General features: G+C 36.5%; 1 protein-coding gene across 3 annotated transcripts in view; it reads left to right on the top strand.

Moving 5' to 3' along the window:
* YME1L1 (YME1 like 1 ATPase) overlaps positions 1-19,081 on the top strand; it is a 53,782-nt gene extending 34,701 nt beyond the window's left edge. For 2 of the 3 annotated variants that reach the window (XM_040451139.1, XM_040451138.1), the window contains 11 exons: positions 1,726-1,816; positions 5,042-5,194; positions 5,759-5,891; positions 6,634-6,696; positions 8,781-8,893; positions 9,781-9,936; positions 10,700-10,851; positions 11,431-11,557; positions 11,651-11,724; positions 12,572-12,658; positions 14,931-19,081. In XM_040451139.1, coding sequence (XP_040307073.1) covers positions 1,726-1,816; positions 5,042-5,194; positions 5,759-5,891; positions 6,634-6,696; positions 8,781-8,893; positions 9,781-9,936; positions 10,700-10,851; positions 11,431-11,557; positions 11,651-11,724; positions 12,572-12,658; positions 14,931-15,074 — 1,293 coding nt within the window. In that variant the 3' untranslated portion in view covers positions 15,075-19,081. The remainder of the gene's footprint in view (positions 1-1,725; positions 1,817-5,041; positions 5,195-5,758; positions 5,892-6,633; positions 6,697-8,780; positions 8,894-9,780; positions 9,937-10,699; positions 10,852-11,430; positions 11,558-11,650; positions 11,725-12,571; positions 12,659-14,930) is intronic. The other variant, XM_040451140.1, reaches the window with a different exon arrangement.
* Positions 19,082-23,294: the final 4,213 nt, after the last annotated feature.

The following is a 23,294-nucleotide window of genomic DNA, read 5'->3' as shown; positions in this document are numbered from 1 at the left end:
CCTGGGTGGCTCATTTGGTTAAGCATCCAACTTTTGATTTTGGGTTAGGTCATGACCTCACAATTAGTGAGATCGAGCCCTCCCCCGGGTTCTTGTGCTGACAGTGTGGAGTCTGCTTGGGATTCTCTCTCTCCCTCTTGCTCTGCCCTTCTCCCACTTGCACTTTCTTTCTCAAAATAAATAAACATTAAAAAATTTATAAAAATTAAAAAAATAAAATAAAATACCTAAAAGAGTACATACACAATTGCATTTTTTTAAATTGTTTTTTGTGGGTTTTTTTCGTTTGTTTTTGTTTTTTTAAGAGAGAGAGGTTGCACAGGCGGTGTGGAGTACAGGGGAGAGGGAGAGAGAGAGAATCTCAAGCAGGCTTCAAGCTCCGGGTGGAGCCCTGATATAGGGGCTCGACTTCATAACCCTGAGATCCTGACCTGAGCCAAAATCAATGACTTGTACGCTTAACTGGTTGAGCCACCCTGGTGCCCCACAAATACATTTTTTTCATTTAAATGGATATTTAATATCTTTAATGATGTCTTTTTTATTTTTCCTTGAAAAATTAAAGTCTGGAGCATGAGTTCTGTACTCCTTTGTAGAACCAGATTGTGATTATTTGCCCTCTGTAAGGGTCTGTTGCTTTCCAGACCCTTTTTCAGTATACTGCTTTTTCAGTATATTGCCACCACTGTTGTTTTCATTTGGTCTTCTGCGCTCAACTCTAATATTATTCTGGCTCCTAGGTATTTGCATTTGTTACTCATAGTTGTATGCTACCTGATTTCTGATAGGCAGCTTCCTTATATCAGTTTTTTTTAAGTTGAGCTAATGTTCTACTTGACATATTTGTTGACCAGATTGGGCTTTACGCCTGCTAGGAATCTCAATTCTTACATAATTTTTTATATTTTGAGGATGAAATACTCTAAATTTTTTTGGCCACAACCATTTACAAAACAATATCCGTATACTATAGCTTAATTTTAGTCACTGTCCTTTGGCATTTGTTGGGAACTAAATCATTTATAATCTAGTAGTAACTCCTTATAATGAAAATAATCTCATAATGAATCCTAAATCATTGTTATAATTTAAACACAGGCTTCCTTGTCATTGATGTACATTAAGTTACATAGTTTGCCCTGGAAGCTTGTAATCAGTTCCAAAGTTCTGGATTTGAAACTTGCTAGGGGAACCTTTCTATTTACAACAAATGCCACTGACACATTTAACTGGAATTTTGAATATAAGTGCTTGTTAACTGGAGGGAGCACTATTTCTTGAAAAGGTAGGAAGTTGAGAATGCTTTTGTTGGGATATGTAAAGAAATGCATAATGGGGGGTGCCTGGGTGGCTCCATTGGGTAAGCATCTGACTCTTGACTTTGGCTCAGGGCATGATCTCTCTGTTCTTGGCATTGAGCCCTACGTTGGGCTCTGTGCTAACAGTGCTGAGCCTGCTTGGGATTCTCTCTCTCCTCTCTGCCCTTCCCCGTTCACACATACGCTGTCTCTCAGATATACAAACTTATAAAGGAGACTGCATAATTGGCAAAAAGAGTCAGGTGAAAACCCCTTTGTGTTTGCATTTATAAGGGGCCTTCTTGTGTGCTTCTTTCCCTGAAACAAAGAGAAAGCCAAGTTAACTTCCAGTTACATTTACTACTTTCAAAGAGGCAGCCTTGATAATCCATTATTTAGAATTGTTTGGTAAATTGTGTCACTTTAGGTGGAAGAAGCTAAACAAGAATTACAGGAGGTTGTTGAATTCTTGAAAAATCCACAAAAATTTACTGTGCTTGGAGGTAAACTTCCAAAAGGTAAGATATCTTCCCTTTACCATGACTTGACATCAAAAATACTGTCATCCATTGCTAATTTAATTTTTATCAGATTTAAATGCCTAAAGTTTAATTCTTAATTGCTGTTTTAGAAATAAGTCTTCATTCTAAACCTAACATTGTATAACCTTTTTGGGAGGAAGGGGATTTTGAGTTTTGTTATAATTTCAAACTTTAAGTTGTAAGAACAGTACAGAGAACTCCCTGTACTCTTAACCAGACTCAACAGTTTTTTTAGCACTTTGTCCCATTTGCTCATTCACTTTCTTCACATAAATGTATTTTTTTAATTATTTGAGAGTAAGTTATAGATATCATGCTCCTTTAACCCCAAATACCTATTACATATTTCTTTAAAATAAGGATATTCTATTATATAACTCCAATATAGTTCTTAAAATCAGGAAATTTAACTTGGTTCCAAAACTATTATGAAATTCACAGTTATATTCAAATTTCAGCATTTCTCTTACTAATATCCTTCGTAGTAAGGTCCTCCCATCACCCTCGCCGACCCAAGTTAGGACCTGATCCAGGTTTACACATAACATTTAGATTTTTCTTTAATCTGAAAAAATTCTTCAGCCTTTTATTGTAGGAGTGGGTATGGATCTTTTATGACCTTACAAATAGTACACACTACTTTGTAGAATGTTCCTCTCTGAGGTTTTCCCACAGTTAATATGATTTAATGACTGTTGTGATTTTTAATAAGAAATACATATTTAGTCTTAATCCCATTTCTTACAATTTCCTAGTGTTGAGAGCAACACTGTGAGGTGACTTTTAGAACCCACCTAAGGTTAGGAGCTGGTTGCCAATAGAATCAACCATGTGATTACACAGCTGAAACCTCACTCTCACCCTCCTAACTGCTTGGGAGGGGAGAGTGGCTGGAGGTTGAATCAGTCATGCATGTCTAATGAGTCCTCCATAAAAACCCAAAAGGATAGGGTTCAGAGAGCTTCCAGGTTGGTAAATGTGGAGATGTGGGAAGAGTGGCATATCTAGAGAGGGCACAGAAGCTCAACAATCCCTTTCCTTTTCCTTGCCCTATGCATCTCTTCCATCTGACTGTTCCTGAGTTGTATCCTTTTATAAGAAACCAGTAATCTAGTAAGTACAGTGTTGTTTCTCTGAGTTCTGTGAGCCATCTTAGCAAATTAATCAAATCCAAGGAAGAGATCATTGGAACCTCCTATCTAGAGCCTGTTGGTCAGAAGCCTAGGTAACAGCCTGGTCTTGCAGTTCATATAGGCAGTCTTTTGGGACCAAGGCCTTAACTTGCAGTATTTGATGCTATGTCCAGGTAGTTCATGTCAGAATAGAGTTGAATTGTAGGACACCCAGGTGGTGTTGGAGAATTGCTTGTTTGTGTGAGGGAAAAAACGTAGGCTAAAATTGGGTACAAAATTGTAATGACTTAATGGTGTCCTTATATTATACAGTTGTACTATAATCATTTATTGAACTTTTAAATGGTTCTGGTGTTTTGCTGTTAAAATGAGCACATTGGGGGCTGGGCAAAGTCGGTGAGGGGGAAGGGAGAGAGCTTCCAGTTGTAGAATAAATAAGTCAGAGGAATAAAAGGCCCAGCATAGGAAATATACTCAGTGATACTGTAATAATAGTGTTGCATGGCAACAGAAGGTAACTACACTTGTGGTGAGCATAGCATAATGTGTAAACTTACCAAATCACTACGTTGTATACCTGAAACGAATGTAACTGTGTGTCAGCTCTACTCACATAAAAATTTTTAATTATGATAATAAAATCAGTGCTGTGGTGATCATCTTAAGGTCTGAAGGCTTTGCCCACATGCTTAATTAACTCCTTAGAATACATTGGAGATTTACTCATGTGTTATTTATTCACTATGCTAGATTCCAATTCTCAAAATGGAATTGGTGAATTAAAGGAGACACTGCTATTTACATTTGGTTTTGTGCTACACACTGTCTCTACTGAGAATGTTCAGAAGTATCTAAAACTGTTTCCATGAGTCTGCTAATTTAGGATTCATTTATTAAGTCAATATTATAACATCATAAAGAGCATGTTTAAAACCATAAAATAGTGACACTTTTCTTATACAATATCAAAGGATATTGTATAAAATTGTGGGAAAATTCTCAGGTACCAAAATGTATTCTATAAGAAATTGATACAGTGAGGAGTTAAACCAGTTAGGAATAACATGGCAACACAAGGGGACAGTCTGAAGGGTATTTTTCAGCTTTCCTTTAAAAGGGTGTTTCATGGGATGCCTGGGTGGCTCAGTCGGTTGAGCGTCCGACTTCGGCTCAGGTCATGATATCGCAGTCTGTGGGTTCGAGCCCCGCGTCGGGCTCTGAGCTGACAGCCCAGAGCCTGGAGCCTACTTTGGATTCTGTGTCTCCCTCTTTCTCTGCCCTTCCCCTGCTCATTTCTGTCTCTCTCTCTCTGTCAAAAATAAATATTAAAAAAAAATTTTTTTAAAGAGTGTTTTATGTTAAAATATAGCATTAATATAATTTTGTTGCCTGTTTAAATATATTCTGAAAAGTGAAAAGTTGTGGAACCTAAAGAATTCTGTTATTTCAACTTAGAAGAACTTACTGCTGTTATGAAAATTTTCAAACATATGAAAAAGTTACAAAGCTATAGAGATTAACTACTTTACATCTAAAGCCTTTGGTATGCATCACTTAAGATCAAGCACATTATCCTAAATAAAGAGAGTAATTTATCCTACCAAATAAAACTAAATACTATTTCCTTGATATCTGGTACTCCAGGTTTTTTTGAAATTTTCCTCAAATGTCTCTAGAATTTCTTAAGTATGTTTTTTACGGAAGATCATCAAGTCAAGGGTTCATGTAGTACGTTTCGTTGTTTTAATCTCTTAATCTGTTTTGATGTGACTTTTGTTTAGTGATAAATAAGTTTATATTCCTTTCTCTCAAGATTCTGACTTGTTGAGGACCGATAGATAAGCAGTATTTAAATGATAGAAGGAAATTAGTTTTGGAGAAGATCCTGAAGTTGAATCATTATTTAAAGACATGTTTTGCTTTGTTTCAAAATACTGGTCATGTGTCTTCAACCTCCAAACTATATACATTAATTATTAACTATTTGTTTTATAGGTTCACATCAGGGTTTTGTTTTTGGTTTTGTTTTTATTTAATTTGAATCATTCTCACTTATTTTTTCTTTTAGGAATTCTTTTAGTTGGACCCCCAGGGACAGGAAAGACACTTCTTGCTCGAGCTGTGGCTGGAGAAGCTGATGTTCCTTTTTATTATGCTTCTGGATCAGAATTTGATGAGATGTTTGTGGGTGTGGGAGCCAGCCGTATAAGAAATCTATTTAGTACGTTTTAACGTGTCTTTCATACAATAGCAAATCTTCTTACTTTTGGGGGAAGAGGGCTTCTTAACCCTTTCTTGGCTGTGTGATTATGATTGATAGCTGACCTAGCCATTGTGGGGGTCAGGTTTTAGGTACTTTAATGTGAGCTAAAACAGAACTGTACTTTTCCTCCAAAGAGAAGAGCCAGGAGAGGTGTTTGACGAGTTGGGGGCTGTTGTAAAGCTGGGTTTTTTGTTGTTGTCCTATTCATTTTATTTGTTAATCTGATAGTATGTAATTAAAGAATAATTAGCCTCAAATCTGATTGTATATGGTTTGTGCAGTTGGAAGAGTGAATACTCAGTTGTTTGTGTTGTATATTACTGTATATGATACAGTTTTTTTGAGGCTACTGTTCTTAAATCAGTTTTGAAAGAAAGAAAGAGACCTCCTTTTGTGTTGTGTCTCCCAAATGAATGTCTTTTGTTGGCTTTTGACAACCTTACAGGTTTTTCATATTTATATGACTTTGTTCAAAAAGTATTGATTTCATTAAACTTATTGGAATCTCTTTTGTTTTCCTAGGGGAAGCAAAAGCAAATGCTCCCTGTGTTATATTTATTGATGAATTAGATTCTGTTGGTGGGAAGCGAATCGAGTCGCCAATGCATCCATATTCAAGGCAGACTATAAATCAACTTCTTGCTGAAATGGATGGGTAATTGAATCTTCCTCTGTCTTTGGAATATGGTGATATATTTGATAACATTCAAGAAATTGGAAAAAATATAGACAACACAGTATTCCCTAGTGCAAGAAGGCCAGACAAGCTTCATTCTCTGTATTGTGTTGTGTCCATAACTAATTGATGTATCCACTGTTCTTAATTGATGACCTCTACACCTTTTTCATTAATTGTAGTGTGACAGGAAAGTACTAACAATAGTAGTCTCTTGGAGATGTAAAGGGATTGTAGACTGGTTTCTACACAATTTGTGACTAGCTTCTAATGTTGTTGCAGATTAAAAGTTTGTATCAATTTTTATAATCTAAAAAGCAAGAGGTGGGGTTGCTTTGAAAGAAGTAAAAATGTCTTAAAACCATATAAGGCAGTTTGGAACCCAATAGGAAGTCTAGGAGCAAATCATTTGAATTGGTAAACTTGAGAATAATTTTTCACAAATAAGTCAGGTACACAAATAAGCCTTTGTGAAGATCTGTAATTGTAGGTGACTTTGTGATTTATTACTAGCAGTTTTATTGAAGTATTCTGGCCCAATAACATTTGTTTTTTTCAAAATTTATTTAATAGAGATGTCTTATCATCTGGGTATAAACAAGATCACTCCCTTTTCTTTGCTGTTACTAAAATTAATGATAAACAGTTTTGTGTAGAGCATTTCTATATGTGTACTCTTTTAATTTTCAGTGAAAAGGTACTTTTGTTTCTTTTTTGATAGTTTTAAGCCCAATGAAGGAGTTATCATCATAGGAGCCACAAATTTCCCAGAGGCATTAGATAAGTAAGTGTGAAAAGACTTCTTTGGTAACTAATGGTCATACTAGAACATGGATGAACTTTAAAAGAGAGGGAAGCCCATCACAAAACATCACATATGGTTTCATTTGTATGAAATGTCTCAAATAGACAAATCCATAGCAACAGAAAGGAAATTAGTGGTTGCCAGAGTGTGGGAAGAATGGGGAGTGACTGTTGGTGACTGTGGGGTTTCTTTTGGGGTAGGGGAATAAAAATATTTATTATTTACTAATTTATTATTTAATAACTCAAATGAGAGTGTTGATAGCTGCACAACTCTGAATATATGAAAAACCATGGGATTATCTACTTTAAATTCTGTGATATGCTAATTATATCTCAGTAGAACTGTTTAAAGAATCTTTTGACAGACTTTGTATCACAAAATTTTAGGCTGGTGCAGAAAATTGTAAAATGAAACTTACAGTTTTAAATTTTTGTTGTACTTCTCATAGAAGTTACTCCTGTTTTCTTTCTTAATATGTTGATTTTTGAGAGAGAGAGAGCGAGTGAGTGCAGGGGAGGGGCAGAGAGAGAGAGGGAGGGAGAGAATTCCAAGCAGGCTCAGCACTGTCAGCTCAGAGCCCAACGTGGGGCTTGAACTCAAGAACAGTGAGGTCATTACTTGAGCTGAAATCAATAGTAGGACGCTCAGTGGACTGAGACACCCAGGTGCCCCTGAGTTACTCATATTTTTCTTAAGTTTACTGATTTTTGAGAAGCAGAGGTGGGGGGAGAATTGGCAGAGGGGCAGAGAGAGAAAGGGAGACACACAATCTAAAGCAGGCTCCAGGCTCGAAACTGTCAGTGCAGAGCCCAACATGGGCCTCAAACCCATAAACCAGGAGATCATGACCTGATTCCTTGGTTGACGGACTTGCATGTTTTTGTTTGAGGGTTGTGTGCTGTCTATCTGTATCAAACTTTGTTCTGCCTTCTGGTTATTGAAACTGTTTGGGAGGCATGATTTAAAATTTTTTTTATGTTTTATTTATTTTTAAATTTTTTTTGTTTATTTAGTTTTGAGAGAGAGAGATAGAGTACAAGTGGGGAAAGGACAGAGAGATACACACACACACAGGATCTGAAATAGGCTCCAGGCTCTGAGCTGTCGGCACAGAGCCTGACCTGGGGCCTGAACCCGAGAACTGGGAGATCACAACTTGAGCTGAAGTTGGATGCTCAATTGACTGAGCCGCCCAGGCACCCCTAATGTTTTATTTATTTATTTATTTACTTACTTACTTACTTACTTATTTGTTTATTTATTTAGTTAAAAAAATTTTAATGTTTATTTGAGAGAGAGAAGGGGAGAGAGAGAGAGAGTGAGAGACTGGGGGAGGGGCAGAGAGAGAGGGAGACACAGAATCTGAAGCAGGCTCCAGGCTCTGAGCTGTCAGCACAGAGCCTGACGTGGGACCCGAACCCACAAACTGGGAGATCATGACTTGAACCAAAGTTGAACACTCAACTGACTGAGCTGCACAAGCGCCCCTATAATTTTATTTATTTATTAAAATTTTTTTTAATGTTTATTTTAGTGAGAGAGAGAGGGAGAGAGATACACAGAGTGTGAGTGGAGGAGGGGCAGAGAGAGAGGGAGACACAGAATCTGAAGCAGGCTCCAGGTTCTAAGCTGTCAGCATAGCTCCCAACGGAGTTCTCAGACTCGTGAACTGCAAGATCATGACCTGAGCCAAAGTCAGACGCTTAACTGACTGAGCCACCCGAGTGTCCCTTGATCCGTGTTTTAAAAGGAGTTGTATGCATATTTATGCTCAAAACGCCAATCTAAGGCGAAATAGGTGATGGGGATTAAGGAGTACATTTGTCGTGATGAACACTGGGTAATATGGAATTGTCCAATCACTAATACTGTACACCTGAAACTAATATAACACTGCATATTAAGTATGGTGGAATTAAAATGAAAAACCTCAAATCTCCAGTCTAACTTCAATTGCCATTATCTTTCCATCTTGTCTTTAGAGTGTCAGTCATATTTAATTGGACCTTCATCATAGTCAGATTATTAATTTATATTTTCTTTTTATATTCTCCTTTTAGTGCCTTAATACGTCCTGGTCGTTTTGACATGCAAGTTACAGTTCCAAGACCAGATGTAAAAGGTCGAACAGAAATTTTGAAATGGTATCTCAATAAAATAAAGTTTGATCAGTGTAAGTCTAATTCCATTAACACCAACTTTATTATTATCTCTATAAAAAATGGTAATATTTCATTCCACCCTGTTTGTGGTCCTTACTTGATAGATCTCTCCAAAGGCCAGTTTGTTTTACATGTCCTTTTTCCTCTCCATTTATATGTCCTTTTTAAAGTTTATTTATTAATTGTATATACAAGAGGTTCTGTCATTTGAATCCTGATTCTAAAGGAAGTTTTCTTCCAAGTGTTCAGATACGTAATACTTGAAGATAAATGTATGTATAAATGCTTTGGGGATGATGTAAAATATGAAATACTAGGAAGCATATATAATCACTTTGGGGCTAAAAGAGGCAAACTGTAAAACAAAACACATGAAAATATTATGGACTCAAATAATAAACACAGCTGTCACGCTGTACTATTTTCAAAGATAGGTGAATAAATTTGTTAAACCAAATATGTTTCCTATAATAAGGAGAGCTTTTATAAATGTACATATAATACTATATACGTATAAAGTATTTAAAGATGAAATTCAGAAAATAAAAACAATATTTTATCTTTGAGTATACTTTATCAGTTTGTGGTTAGGCTAGTAACAATTTAGGTCATAATTTGAAGGCTTATAAATCATGTCTGGCAACTCTGCATTTCTTTGTTTTTCACAAAGTTATTTAAATTTAAGAACTTTTGTGATTTGTCCCGTTGGCAATATGAATAGTATATTTGGTGGCAGTTTGGGATTTTTTCCTCTAGAATTCAATAAAGTGAACTTATTTGGTAGTTGCAGTGAGATAAATATTTTAAGTTCTAGTTGAGGATAGCTTTTTTCTTTTGGAATATGAGTTATTTGTGAAGAGCTCTTTTGGAATTTCAATGTTGTCTTCTATTTTCATAGCTGTTGATCCAGAAATCATAGCTCGAGGTACTGTTGGCTTTTCTGGAGCAGAGTTGGAGAATCTTGTGAACCAGGCTGCATTAAAGGCAGCTGTTGATGGAAAAGAAATGGTTACCATGAAGGAGCTAGAGTTTTCCAAAGATAAAATTCTAATGGGTAGGTTTTCTCTGTCTCTCTCTCTCCCTCTCTCTTTTTCTTTTCCTGTCTCACCCTGTTCATTATGTTAGAGAATAAATTCTTCTTTTTGAGAAAAAGGTTATAAAAAAGAAAGGTACAGGAACAAGAAAATATATACTCAAAAATAGCCATACAATTGGGCCTCTTAAGAACAAATACAGTTTATATGATTATACTGTTTGGGGGCATGGGTGTCATGTGTTTTCTCTTATCTGATAGTGCTGCTAAAAGATTAACTTAACTGGGGCGCCTTCCTGGCTCAGTCAGGTGTCTAACTCCTGATTTTGGCTCCGGTCATGATCTCACGGTTTGTGAAATGAAACCCCGCGTTGGGCTCTGCCCTGAGAGCACAGAGCCTGCTTGGGATTCTCTCTCCCTCTCTGCCCCTACCCTGCTCACACAGACCTGATCTTTCTCTCTCTCAAAGTAAATAACCTTTAAATATATACTAATTTTACTAATTTTCAGTATTTGATTTTAAATCTTGATTGAGTTCAAAACAGGTTAGTTAGGACATTCCTGTTAAAATTTACATTTATTTTCTAGAATTAAACTTCCCTTGTTGATAGTAAGGATTAAGATGATAGCTCTTACAATTTTGTTTGTCACTTGGAAAGTTGTTTAAAATATTCATTAATTATATTAAGTCATGTTACACTAAGAATTACTTAAAGGCAAATGGGTTTTAGTTGTCTAATTATACCTTCCTAATGGAGTGAATTAATTAAAATTTTATCCTTAGGGCCTGAACGTAGGAGTGTGGAAATTGATAACAAAAACAAAACCATCACAGCATATCATGAATCTGGTCATGCTATTATTGCATATTACACTAAAGATGCAATGCCAATAAACAAAGCTACAATCATGCCACGAGGCCCAACGCTTGGACACGTAAGTATCTTGTGGCGTTTGTTTATTTGTTTGTTTTCCTTTCACATAGCACTCTCCAAAAGCTGATGAAGGGAATTGTTGATGAAAATAATTTAAAAGAAAATTCAACTGATTCCCAAGTTTGTGGATCACTTTCTTCTGAAACATTCTGACAACAAAGGAGTGACAGCAAAGGATCATTCTTAAATATGTCTTTGTGCTCTTCCCTCCACAGAGAAACTGTGTTGGTGGTTCAAGAGTTTTTCTAAGGTTTTTCTCATTGAGTACACGTTTCATTCTCATCTCTTTCTAATGATAGACATTTTAAGCACTTATGTGTACCCGGGGATAAGTTTGTCCTATTGCAGCGTTATGTATCTATTACATATATAAAATGAATTTTTGCTCTCTAATAATTTTTCTGATTTTTTGTACTGCCAGTTTTGTCATCAGTCACCCAATGATCGTCTCTACTGATTGTCTCAGAGCTGTCAGCATCATGATTTTAAGTACAATAGTGAGAGCCAAATGGTAATTCTGATTATTAATATAAATATTTCAAGCGGTATCTAAAGTTTTTCTTTGTTTCCGATTGTCTAGGTGTCCCTGTTGCCTGAGAATGACAGATGGAATGAAACTAGAGCCCAGCTGCTTGCACAGATGGATGTTAGTATGGGTGGAAGAGTGGCTGAGGAGCTGATATTTGGAACTGACCATATTACAACAGGTTGGCTGTAACAAATGGCTTTAGTTCAAATTGTGCTTGCTGATTTAAAGATTTTTTTAAAAAATTGAGTTCTTTGTATATTTTTAAATTTAGGTGCTTCCAGTGATTTTGACAATGCAACTAAAATAGCAAAACGGATGGTTACCAAATTTGGAATGAGTGAAAAGGTAATAGCCACTTTAAATTTTTTTTTTAATGTTTATTTATTTTTGAGAGAGAGACAGAGTGTGAGCGGGGGAGGGGCAGAGAGAGAGAGGGTAGACACAGAATCTGAAGCAGCCTCTAGGGTCTGAGCTGTCAGCACAGATCCTGACACAGGGCTTGAACTCATGTACTGTGAGATCATGACCTGAGCCGAAGTCTGATGCTTAACCGACTGAGTCACCCAGGCACCCCTATAATACTTCATTTTCTTCCTTCCTCATGGATCAAATGATAATTTGCCAAGTGCCTCTTTGTGAGAGAGGGTTCTCATTATAAATTGATACTTTTCCCATCTCAGCTTATTCTAAACTGAATGTCGTTGTCTGAGTGATAAAGTTTAGTATTCTCCTTCCATTCTAGCTACCTGGATAGTAGTAGGTAGTATTTCATGAGCTAAGCAGATGTTGAGATCTTCTATTTCTCTTCGTATGACATAAAACCCCTACTTGCTCAGCTTTCTTACTTTACCGTTTTCGCATATTTCACTTTACTACATTATCACTGTGGCTTCCTGAAGCGCTGCTAATACACTGCATTGTGGATTTCTAGATTAGGAATAGCTGTGAAGGTTTTCTAACAGGGTACTCAGAATCATGTATAATTTTAATTTTTTTCTCTTGCTCATACTTTTAATTTAGTCTTAAACTTTCAGAAGAATAAAGAAATTTCTTTGCCTTCAAGGTGTGTTTATATTGAATTTCTTCCTTTTCCCTATAATGTTTCCTTAAGTATAGGATAATACTTCCTCTGTTACATTTATTAGTGGTTTAGGGTTTTTCTGTTCAATTTCTTTCTTCTTATTTGTTTTAGCTTGGAGTTATGACCTACAGTGATACAGGGAAACTGAGTCCAGAAACTCAATCTGCTATTGAACAAGAAATTAGAATCCTTCTAAGGGTAATAGTCATATTTTTCTATGCTTATGTATCTATCTAGTCATAAATAGTAAGGTACTTCCAAGGGATATTGGTTGTCCTCTATTCTTTAGAAATGTCACTATATATATATATATATATATATATATATATATACACACACACACACACACACATATATATATACATGTGTGTATATATATATATATGTGTGTGTGTATATATATATATATGTACATGTATATATATATAAAATAAAGATAAGTGCACCATTGCAACTATGATTTTAATATGTCATTTGGGATCCTCTGGTCATAGAGTGGAACTTTGTTTTATTCTGGCCATAGGCCAAGAATGGTTTATATCAATAATTATAAATATTCTACATTAGCTGTGAAACCATAGTGCTGTGAGAATGGGGGATGTTATTTGAGTCTTTATTGGTGTATCATTCTGATGTATATTTTATTCAACAAATATCATTTGTTTTGTGTTAGCTGTGTGCCTGTGCTGAGAATGAAGAACAAAGGTCTTTGAAAACAGAAGTCTTTTTTATTTAAATGCCCAGTAGCTGTATAGTTGTATGTGCTGTTTACTGAGAAAACGCAGATGATGGCCTCAGGTGGGGGAAGTTTGTAGATCACAAGCTCAGTTTCATACATGTTGAACATGAAATGTCTTTTCACATTCAATGTCATTTCATTGTTCATGTGAAGATTTCAAGTTGGGCAGGATACATGGGTCTGGTGCTTAGTGTAGAGGTTGGATATGTGCATGCCATTTGGATATGCATGATGGCACATTTTGGAATGGACAAGACTGAGTTAATGCCAGGTGTCTAGTGAATGAGAACTATAATTAGGGTAGGAGATAGCAAAACGAAGGATATTGGATAGGGCTATATAGTCAGATGGTGTAAACTTCAAAGGAATCTTGCTTTTTGTAATGGTCTGGCAATGGTGAGGGGAACAAAGAACTCAGCTCTTTACCCTGAAATGTCTGGGATAAGAGTGAACTAATAACTGTCACTTGAGGGCTTAGAAGTCTCCCCAGGAGGGCCAGCATTTATTTAAAAACAATTTTTTTTTAATATTTATTTTTGAGACAGAGAGAGACAGAGCATGAGCAGGGGAGGGGCAGAAGGAGACGGAGACACAGAATCTGAAGGAGGATCCAGGCTCTGAGCTATCAGCACAGAGCCTGATGTGGGGCTCAGGCTCACAAACTGCAAGATTATGACCTGAGCCAAAGTCAGGCGCTTAACCACCTGAGCCACCCAGGCACTTCTAGGATGACCGGGTTTTGATTAACTCAAGAAGGTAGAAGAAATGCTTTAAGGAAGTTTAGTATACGAAAAGTTTATATAATGGAAAAGTTTAGAAGGTGTTTCAGAACAGGAAGTTCCTCTGCCTTCGCAGAAACTTCATTCTCCTTCTTTTATTATTTACGTTATTTTGAGTAAATTATACTCTAGTATTCCTAGAGCATTGGAAATACTCCTTTTTTGCTCTAATACATTTGTGAAAACTTAAAAACCATAATAAAAGTTGGATTCTTTTTCTGAAATGGTAAGATTAGGAAGGCAAGAAGGTACTCTTTCCACTAAATGGCACACTTTTGTCATTATTAATGGAAGTGATTACTAGTTTGTAACATTTTAGGTTCAAATAATATGAAACTTAAAAGTATAAAAACCTAATAGTTGTCTTACATGTTACCATGTAAGAGTTTCATTCCAGCAGAATTTTTAAAGTTACTACTAATTCATCCCTGATTATTAGTTATAATATTCCATGATAATTTGTACTACTTTATACTTTCCTTGATTTTGATTATTTCACTTGAACATAAAAGTTTTATTCAGAATGTCTGATGATGTCTATTTGTAATAATTGTGTTATGTTTTTTTGACCTACCTATGCTTTTTGGTGTTGGTCAATTGATGTTGTCACAGACTGACAGTGAGTTGTTACCAAGGAAAAGAACAGAAAAGTAGATCTTTTCTGGCCATTTCAATTGTATAAATGGGTGAAATCTCACAAGGTAAAAGGAACAAAACCTCCCTTTCCTTTTTACACATGTATATTGAATAGAGAAGTAGATTTCTTTGTTCACAGACCTTATTTTAAAAATAAGTACAATGTGTACTTTTATATCTTTAAGTAGCTCCTTGTCTAAGTAGTCCTCAGTTATCCATGTGATAGATTTTCAGGTTAAGAATAGAATGTTTGTTTCTTATTTATGGTTTTTGCTTATCCTTTCTGCCTCTTAGATACCTGCTTTTTCCATTTCAGGACTCATACGAACGAGCAAAACACATCTTGAAGACTCATGCAAAAGAGCATAAGAATCTAGCAGAAGCTTTACTAACCTATGAGACCCTGGATGCCAAAGAAATTCAAATTGTTCTTGAGGGAAAGAAATTGGAAGTGAGATGATAACTCTTAAAATGGATGCATTGCTGGTTTTACTGCAAGAATATATAAGTAGCATTTCAGTAGTCTCCTTTTGCAATGCTTTTCTCCCATTCTTGACTTAGTATCATCACTTAAGGGTCTGAAACTCTATGTTAGTCTTTTGTCACATTTAATCTAATTTTGGTTATTCTCATGATGACACCTATTGCAGATTATCAGCCCATAGCAAATATGTTAAAGAAAATAAAGAACTATTAGGATTGAAAACAGCTGGTTTGAGCAATGTCAATCAGTTATTAAGTTGAAAATAAGTAATGATTTTATGGGTGGTTCCTTTACCAGATGTGAATTAAAATTGTGCCTTGGGCTCTTGGGAAGTATTTTGTACTTGGCAGAGTAAAATTGTAGAAGGATTGTCTTTGTGTTTAGCTGGTTCCACTTACCTTTGATAAAGAAATGATACCATTTGGCTGTTGGTGAACCATATTTCTATATAGGTCAGTGGAAACTTCATTAGGAAGCACTTAATTATGCTCCAGATTGTCCATATAGAAAATAGTTCTGTTTTTGTTTTTGTCTGTCAAAGAGTAGAGAATTGTAAACATATAGCTATCATCAGAATTTAAATGATTATAATCTTTTAGAAATGCAGCTTGCATTTCATTGTCTTTTTTTTTAACATCATTATCACTCTTATTAATTAAATTTATTTCAAAGCAGCAAGTATCTTGTTAAATAAAAAGTAACTCACTTCAAATTCTGAATAACTATATAATTGTGCTTGGTATTGAAAGAAAAATTAACCCCAAATCTCAGTACCTTCTAAGTGAACTTTGGATTACCCTGTGTTAGAAATGGAAAGCTGTGTTTGCTTTTCGTTCAGATTTTGTGAATATGAACATGTTGTTACAGGATTTACAGATGACTTTATTTAACTCAATAGAAAAATTATTTTAGAGCTCATTGTATTGGTTTTACAACCAAATTATATTCTTGAAGTGATTTTATTAAAATTACCTACAGTTTTCTAATAACTTTTAAGCTGTATATGGTCTTCATTGAAGAAGTTGATAGAGGGAGTTTGCTATACAATATCCTTTTCTCTTTTTTTTAATGTAATTTTAAATTTTGATCTAATTTCAAATTTATAGAAATGTTACCAAAATAATAAAAGGAACTCCTATATACCCTTGGTCCAGATACGCCATCCCATTTGTTAATTGCCCACCTCCCTTTCTCCCTTTCTTTTCTCCTTTCTTCTTCCTTCTCCCCCTCTCTGGTATATATGTATGTATGTACATGTGTCTTTGTGTGGATGCATGTTTTTATTTTTCTTGGATAGACTTCTAATATTGAAATTGCTAGGTCATGTAGTAAATTTCTGTTTACCTTTTTGAGAACCTGATGAACTGCATCTACATCATTCTGTACATCTTCTACAGTACTTATAGTCTCTCTTTTTGATAAAACCATTCTAGTGTGAATGAAATATTAGCTCATGGATCTAATTTACATTTATCTACACTAGTGATATTGAGCATCCTCTCCTTTTTTATTGGCCATTTGTATATTTTCTTTGGAGAAATGTCCGTTCAGACCACCCCATTAATTTTGGGTTGTTTGTCTTATTACATGTTGTAAGAGATACATATTCTAAATACAGTTCCCTTATCTTGCTTTCTTGATCCAGTCTGACAATCTCTGTTATTTGAATGGAGTGTTTAGTTCATTCAAATTTAGTATTGATATAAATTGTCTTTACATCTCCCATTGTGCTTTTTGTTTCCTGTTTCTCATATCTGAAGAGATCCTTGTGTTCTTCCTTTTTTGAGTTACATGTCAGTGGTTGACCTAGGGATGACTGTGTGCATCTTATCAGTCTGCATTAATTCTGGTAAAATGGAGGAACTTTATTTCAGTAGATCTCATTTTCTTCTCTGTGCCCTTATTTTCATATGTTATATCTGTGCATGTTACAGCAACTCAACAATACAGTGATGTAACTAGTGCTTTGTATAATTTTATTTCTTCAGTCTTTGCTGAGAATGTTTTTTATTTTGCCTTTGTTTTTTGAGGGGGGATAGTTTTGCTGGCTATAGAATACGTGGTTGACATTTTTTTTTATTCACTCGTTTTGAATATGTTATCCCACAGACTGCTGGCCTCTATTATTTTTTGTTAAGAAGTCATATGTTAATTGTAATTCTGGTCTCCTTTTGTGATAGGTTTTTTTCTCTTGCTGATCTCAAGGTTTTGTTTTGTTTTGTTTTGTTTTCTCTTTGTCTTTTACCAGTTTGACTATGATGATGTGTTTAGGTATGGATCTCCTTATGTTTTTCCTAGTTGGGATTTATTGAGCTTCACGTGTAGATTAATATTTTTCATCAAATTTAAGCAATTTTTGGCAATTATTTCTTCAAATACATGTATCTGTCCTTTTCTAGCTATTCCTTCTGGGATTCTCCTTACATGTGTTGTTGGTACATTTAATGTTAATCTGGTCTCAGGCTTTGTTTTCTTCATTGTTTTTTCTCCCTGTCCTTTTGAGATTGAATGATTTCTGTTGATTCTTAAATTCACTCATTCTTCTGCCATCTCAAATTAATTGAACTTTCCATTTCAGGTACTATATTTTTCTGCTCTAAGTTTCTATTCAATTCGTTCATTTACTTTTGTATCTTTTTATTGAGATTCTTCTTACATTGCATCATTTTCATCATGGTTTTCATTAATTCTTTAAACATGGCTTCCGTTAGTTCTTTGAACATGTTCATAGAGCTGCTTTTAAATCTTTGCTAAATCTACCATCTGGAAATACTCAGGCAGTTTTATGTAATGCTTTTCTTCCTTAGTGAGGGTCATACTTTCTTGTTTCTTTGCTTTGTAATCTTGTTGAATTACAGATAATGTAGCAATTATGGATTCTGATTTAGTAACAGTAACTTGCCTCCAGTTAATTTATGAAGTCCCTCTCTACTACAGTGTGCAGCCATTGATGTCTCTTGTTCATTTTTAAAATTTTTAAAATCTTGCTTCCTGAGGGTTGTTGCTGTGCCTGCCTAGCTTAGCATTTAGGCAAAGATTGGACAGAAGTTGTGTTCAAACCGCATCATTCAGGCTTTCCACTCTGCTGATGGATCTGTGTGGGCTTGCAAGTCCATTCAACATTTGGGTCATTTTCAAGACTGCTCTGGTTTTTGCTTTCTAACAGGCTTTTTGCTTCTCCTTTTTTGTGTATGTGCACGCCTTGGCAACCATGGATACGTGGGTGGTTTGAACCAGCTTCAGTTTCTACTCTGCATGCCTCTGGTAAATCTGGAGTATATGGAGTGCTTATCAACTCCAGATGGCTGTCTTACCTCCCATAACTTCCAGTGAAATACGTTGCTACTCTTACCTTGTTTGCCCCAGACAGGACTGCACCCCCAGTCTAGATAACTCTGTGTGCTTAGCATGGAGATCACCACTTTGACTCACTCTGCATCAGGTCAAGCAAGTCCCTTCTGACAGTGGCAGCAAGTTCTGACATGGGAAGTGAGAGCACAGCACCACAGACTCACACAGCTCTTACCAAATTTCAGTGATTTTCATGAATAAACACTTCTTAGTTTATTACAGGTCTTTAGTTAGTTCCAGAGTGCTGTAATGGTTTTTATTCCACTTCATAGTTTGTTTTGTTTTTTTTTTTTAAGTGGGAATGATTTGTCAACCTCCTCACCTCATCATACTGAATCTCCCTCACTTATTTTGAATCATACTCCAACCAAAGCTGTTTAATAAGAATGGACTTAGGGAGGACTGGTAAACTTTGCAGAGCTATCCATTCAAAGCTACCAGAATGCCACCATTTGACATGTAACCTCTATCTATTAAGTTGAGTACTTTTGGTAATGGATACATGTTTTATTTTAGATATTTGTATTTGTGTATATTCATTTTAAAGTAAATACTGAGTTACTTCAATCCAGCTGGTTATATTTCTTACTGTAAGTATGCAGTATTTTAATAAAATATGTTGGTGGAATGTAGACTTGATCTTTGGACTGAAAAAATAACACCTAGTAGTGGTCATAAGAATTTGGAGAGTTGATACATTTGAACTGAGGATTTTATTTCTATGCAAATTTTCCTGCCCCTAGTTTTTCACAAGTAAATCCCAGTTCTTATAAGCAAGAATGTGGATCCCCCACCCTACTTAGACCACAGACTTCCTTTATAAAGTTCTATATAAATGCTATGTTGCTGTCAGTTGCATCATACAGTAATACAATGAGTAGGTAATCTGTTCTGAATTTGAGAATGCATTTAATAGGAAAGAAAACAGCTAATTTAAAGCTGCCAAAGGAGAAGGGTGAGAAGGTACTCATTTCTCATAAAACCTAATTGGGGGAGGCGCCTAGGTGGCTCAGGTGGTTAAACATCTGACTCTTGACTTTGACTCAGGTCATGATCTCACAGTTCGTGAGTTCGAGCTCCACATCGGGGTCTACTCTGGCAGTGCAGAGCCCGCTTGGGATTCTCTCTCTCTCTCTCTCTCTGTCTCTCTCCCTCTCTCCCTCTCTTTCTCTGTCCCTCTCTTGCTTGCTCTCACTCTCTTTCTCAAAATAAGTAAATAAACTGAAAAATTAAAAAAAAAACTAATTTGAAGGGCTTGATGTGAGTCTCTTGCAGTTCTGGAAATATAAGTTTTTGACTTATACTCAGGAAAGCCTGAGAGGGTGGATAAGGTGCTTTGCCTAATGAAGGGAGAAGAATCCTAATGTGTTGAGACCATCCCGCACTCTCAGCATTTGGTTTGACAAAAACTGCTTGAGTGCTTATGAAGGACCAGATATTTGTCAAGAATGAAGGAGAGTGAACCATTGTGGGGGATCCATTTACCATACAAAAGGGTTGCTTAGAGGTACAAAGAGGCCTCAGAAGAGGATAGTCCAAAGTGGATCTCTGGATTCCTTGAAAGCTAAGAAGAAAGAAAACCCACAAGAATGGATTGCATTAACTCAGGTCAGGGGAGTTGCAGGTGAAGACAGCTATGAGTACAGGAATGCCCCTGAGAGAAAGTCAACTTTAAAATAATTGCAGGGCGGGGGATGCCTGGGTGACTCAGTTGGTTAAGTGTCCAACTTTGGCTCAGGTCATGATCTCACAGCTTGCGAATTTGAGCTCCGTGTCTGGCTCTGTGCTGACAGCTCAGAGCCTGGAGCCTGGTTTGGATTCTGTGTCTCCCTCTCTCTCTCTCTCTGCCCTTCCCCTGCTCATGCTCTGTCTGTCTGTCTGTCTGTCTCTCTCTCTCTGTCAAAAATAAGTAAGCATTAAAAAAAATTTTTTTTACATAATTGCTTGGGTGCCTGGCTGGCTTATCAGGTAGAATATGTGACCGCCTCTCTCTTTTTTTTTAATGTTCATTTATTTTGAGAGACAGAGAGTGTGTGCATATGTGTGAGTGAGGGAGGGGCAGAGAGAGCTGGAGAGAGAATCCCAAGCAGGGATTATCCGTGCTGTCAGCAGAGAGCCCTACTCAGGGTTCAATCCCATGGACCATGAAATCATGACCTAAGCAAAATCAAGAGTCAGACACTCAGTCAACTGAGCCACCCCGGTGCTCCTAGAGCATGTGACATTTGATTTCAGGGGTCATGAGTTCGGGCCCCACGTTGGATATGGAGTTACTAAAAACAAACAAACAAAACACACACACCCCAAAACCGTAAAATAAACGAATGAATGAATGCATGCATGCCCAATCCAGCATGCTCAAAACCATCTTACGAAGTGTCAGCCAGATAACTCAACCACCCCTTACAGTTGACCCAGCAAGATCAGACCGTAGTTAACCAGCTGAGAGAGGAGGGATGGAATTAGGAAAGAAGAAAAGGACCATGCCAGCCTTCTACCCCTACTGCAGGTGGTTAGCCTGTAGCCTGGCCTGGCTGATTAACTTTGACTTGCAGTGATTTTCTAATTTTACAGGGCTGGCTAGACATTCTGTTTCAGTGCTTTGTGAGTTAAAACAACTCTATGGACGTTTCATTACTTGAAAGATTTTTCAACCTGGATTGGGAGAAAAATACCTGAATATTTGCTAGTGGGAGGTGATGTTGCCATCTGATTATATCCCATGAGTCCACAGTAGTGGTTACATATAATAAGATTTTGGGGGCGCTTGCATGGCTCAGTCGGAAGAGTGTGTGACTCTTGATCTCAGGGTTGTGAGTTCCAAGTCCCACGTTAGGTATAGAAATTACTAAAAAAATTTTTAAAGATAAAAGATTTTTGTTTAAACGCTTTTTTTGTGGCTACAATTCCATTCATGTGATTTCTCAAAATCTGAAATAGTTCTATCACAATTGTGTGTAGAATATGTATGTGAATATGTCATTTTTAACTTTTTTAATGTTTTTGTTTATTTTTGACACAGAGACAGAGCAGGAGCAGGGGAGGGGCAGAGAGAGGGAGACACAGAATGTGAAGCAGGCTCCAGGCTCTAAGCTGTCAGCACAGAGCCCGACGTGGGGCTCGAACTCACAGACTGTGAGATCATGACCTCAGCTGAAGTCAGACGCTTAACCGACTGAGCCACCCAGGCGCCCCCAGTCACCTTTAACTTTTTAAACAAAACTTGCATTATGTTGGTATTTTTATATGATTTTTCTATTGTACTTTTTATACCTTACTATTTTTTTCCCTTAAAATTCCTAATTTAGAATTCCCCTAATTTGGTTGTTATTTTCCCCTATTTGTTATCAAAATTCTATTGTTTTGGGGTGCCTGGGTGGCTCAGTTGGTTCGATGTCCAACTTTGGCTCAGGTCATGATCTCATACTTCATGAGTTCAAGCCCCACATTGGGAGCCTACTTGAAATTCTCTCTCTCTCTCTCTCTCTCTCTCTCTCCCTGTCTTTCCCTCTCTTTCTCTGCCTCTTTCCCATGTGCTCAGTCGCTCTCAAAATAAATAAATAAACTTAAAAAATAAATAAACCTTAAAAAATTAATACTGGGTTTATTTTGTTTATTTTTGAGAGAGAAAACATGAGTGAGTAGGGGAGAGGCACAGAGAGGACAGAGTATCTGAAGTGGGCTCTGCACTAACAGCAATGAGCCTCGTGGGGCTTGAACTCACGAACTGTGAGATCATGACCTAAGCCAAAGTTGGACGCTCAACCGACTGAGACACCCAGGAGCCCCAAAATGAGTACTTTCGATATTAAAAGAGCTAATCCTTGTTTCCGATTCTGTGTCTCCCTCTCTCTCTGCCCTTCCCCCGTTCATGCTCTGTCTCTCTCTGTCCCAAAAAATAAATAAACGTTGAAAAAAAAAATTTTAAAAGAGCTAATCCAAGGATTTACCAGAATTATTTACTTATTTTATTTCTAAATTAATAAGGCAAGAAAAGTCCTTTCTGATGACCACTTTTAGTTGGTCACAGCTCTTATTTCCCCCTTTACTATGTTGCTAACATTCTATGATTATGTTAAAATTCAGGAACTACCTTGTGGTGTCCTTCTTTGCTCTCCCTTTCATACTGGTAAACTCTAAGGTTATTTCCTTGGTCCTCTTATCTTCTCTCCATATTCTTCTATCTGTATGCTGGTGATTTCATAGTCGTTCTTTCTCTCCAGCCCTTCTATTAAGGTTTATGTCCAGCTGTTTTCGCGGTTTCTCCAGAGCATTACATGTGTACTTTGGCAACAAGCTGTTCTCTAATTGTTTCTCGGTTGACATCCTGCCACCTGATGGTGAGTTCTAGGAAGCAATCTTGAACATGTTATCTCTAGGACTAATGGAAGTGATTTTTAGGTAGTCAGCTAATAAGTTTTCAGTGAATGAAAGAATAATAGGCATTCATAGGTTTATTATCCTGATTATCTCACCATTGGGCAGAGCACTGGAGTAGATGGATTAAACTCTCCCTAGAAGGTTAAATAATGCTATAGAGACTATTAGGTGATTTTCATTTCTGAAAATATCCTAGTGAGTACAACAGTAAAGGAGATACCTTTTAAGTGACTGGAATAATAATACTATAGAGGAATATCTGATTTCTTCTTAGAAGATAAAGAATGCAAGGTAGGATTGTGTGCCAGGCTTATAAAGTGTCTGATGCACAGAAGGACCCATCAAATGAAAAGATTAAGACCTCTAGCATGAAATTCTTTAAGGTGTTCTGGATTGGTTTCATAGAAGATGTGCTTTATCTTTGATCAACTAATTGCTACCATTCATGTTCTAAATTAAATGTCT

The sequence above is a fragment of the Herpailurus yagouaroundi genome, unplaced genomic scaffold (genome assembly GCF_014898765.1).
Source record: "Herpailurus yagouaroundi ecotype Mexico unplaced genomic scaffold, PumYag 203, whole genome shotgun sequence".
NCBI lineage: Eukaryota > Metazoa > Chordata > Mammalia > Carnivora > Felidae > Herpailurus > Herpailurus yagouaroundi.
The sequence above is the reverse complement of the archived record's forward strand: the minus strand, read 5'-3'. Positions and strand labels throughout refer to the sequence as shown.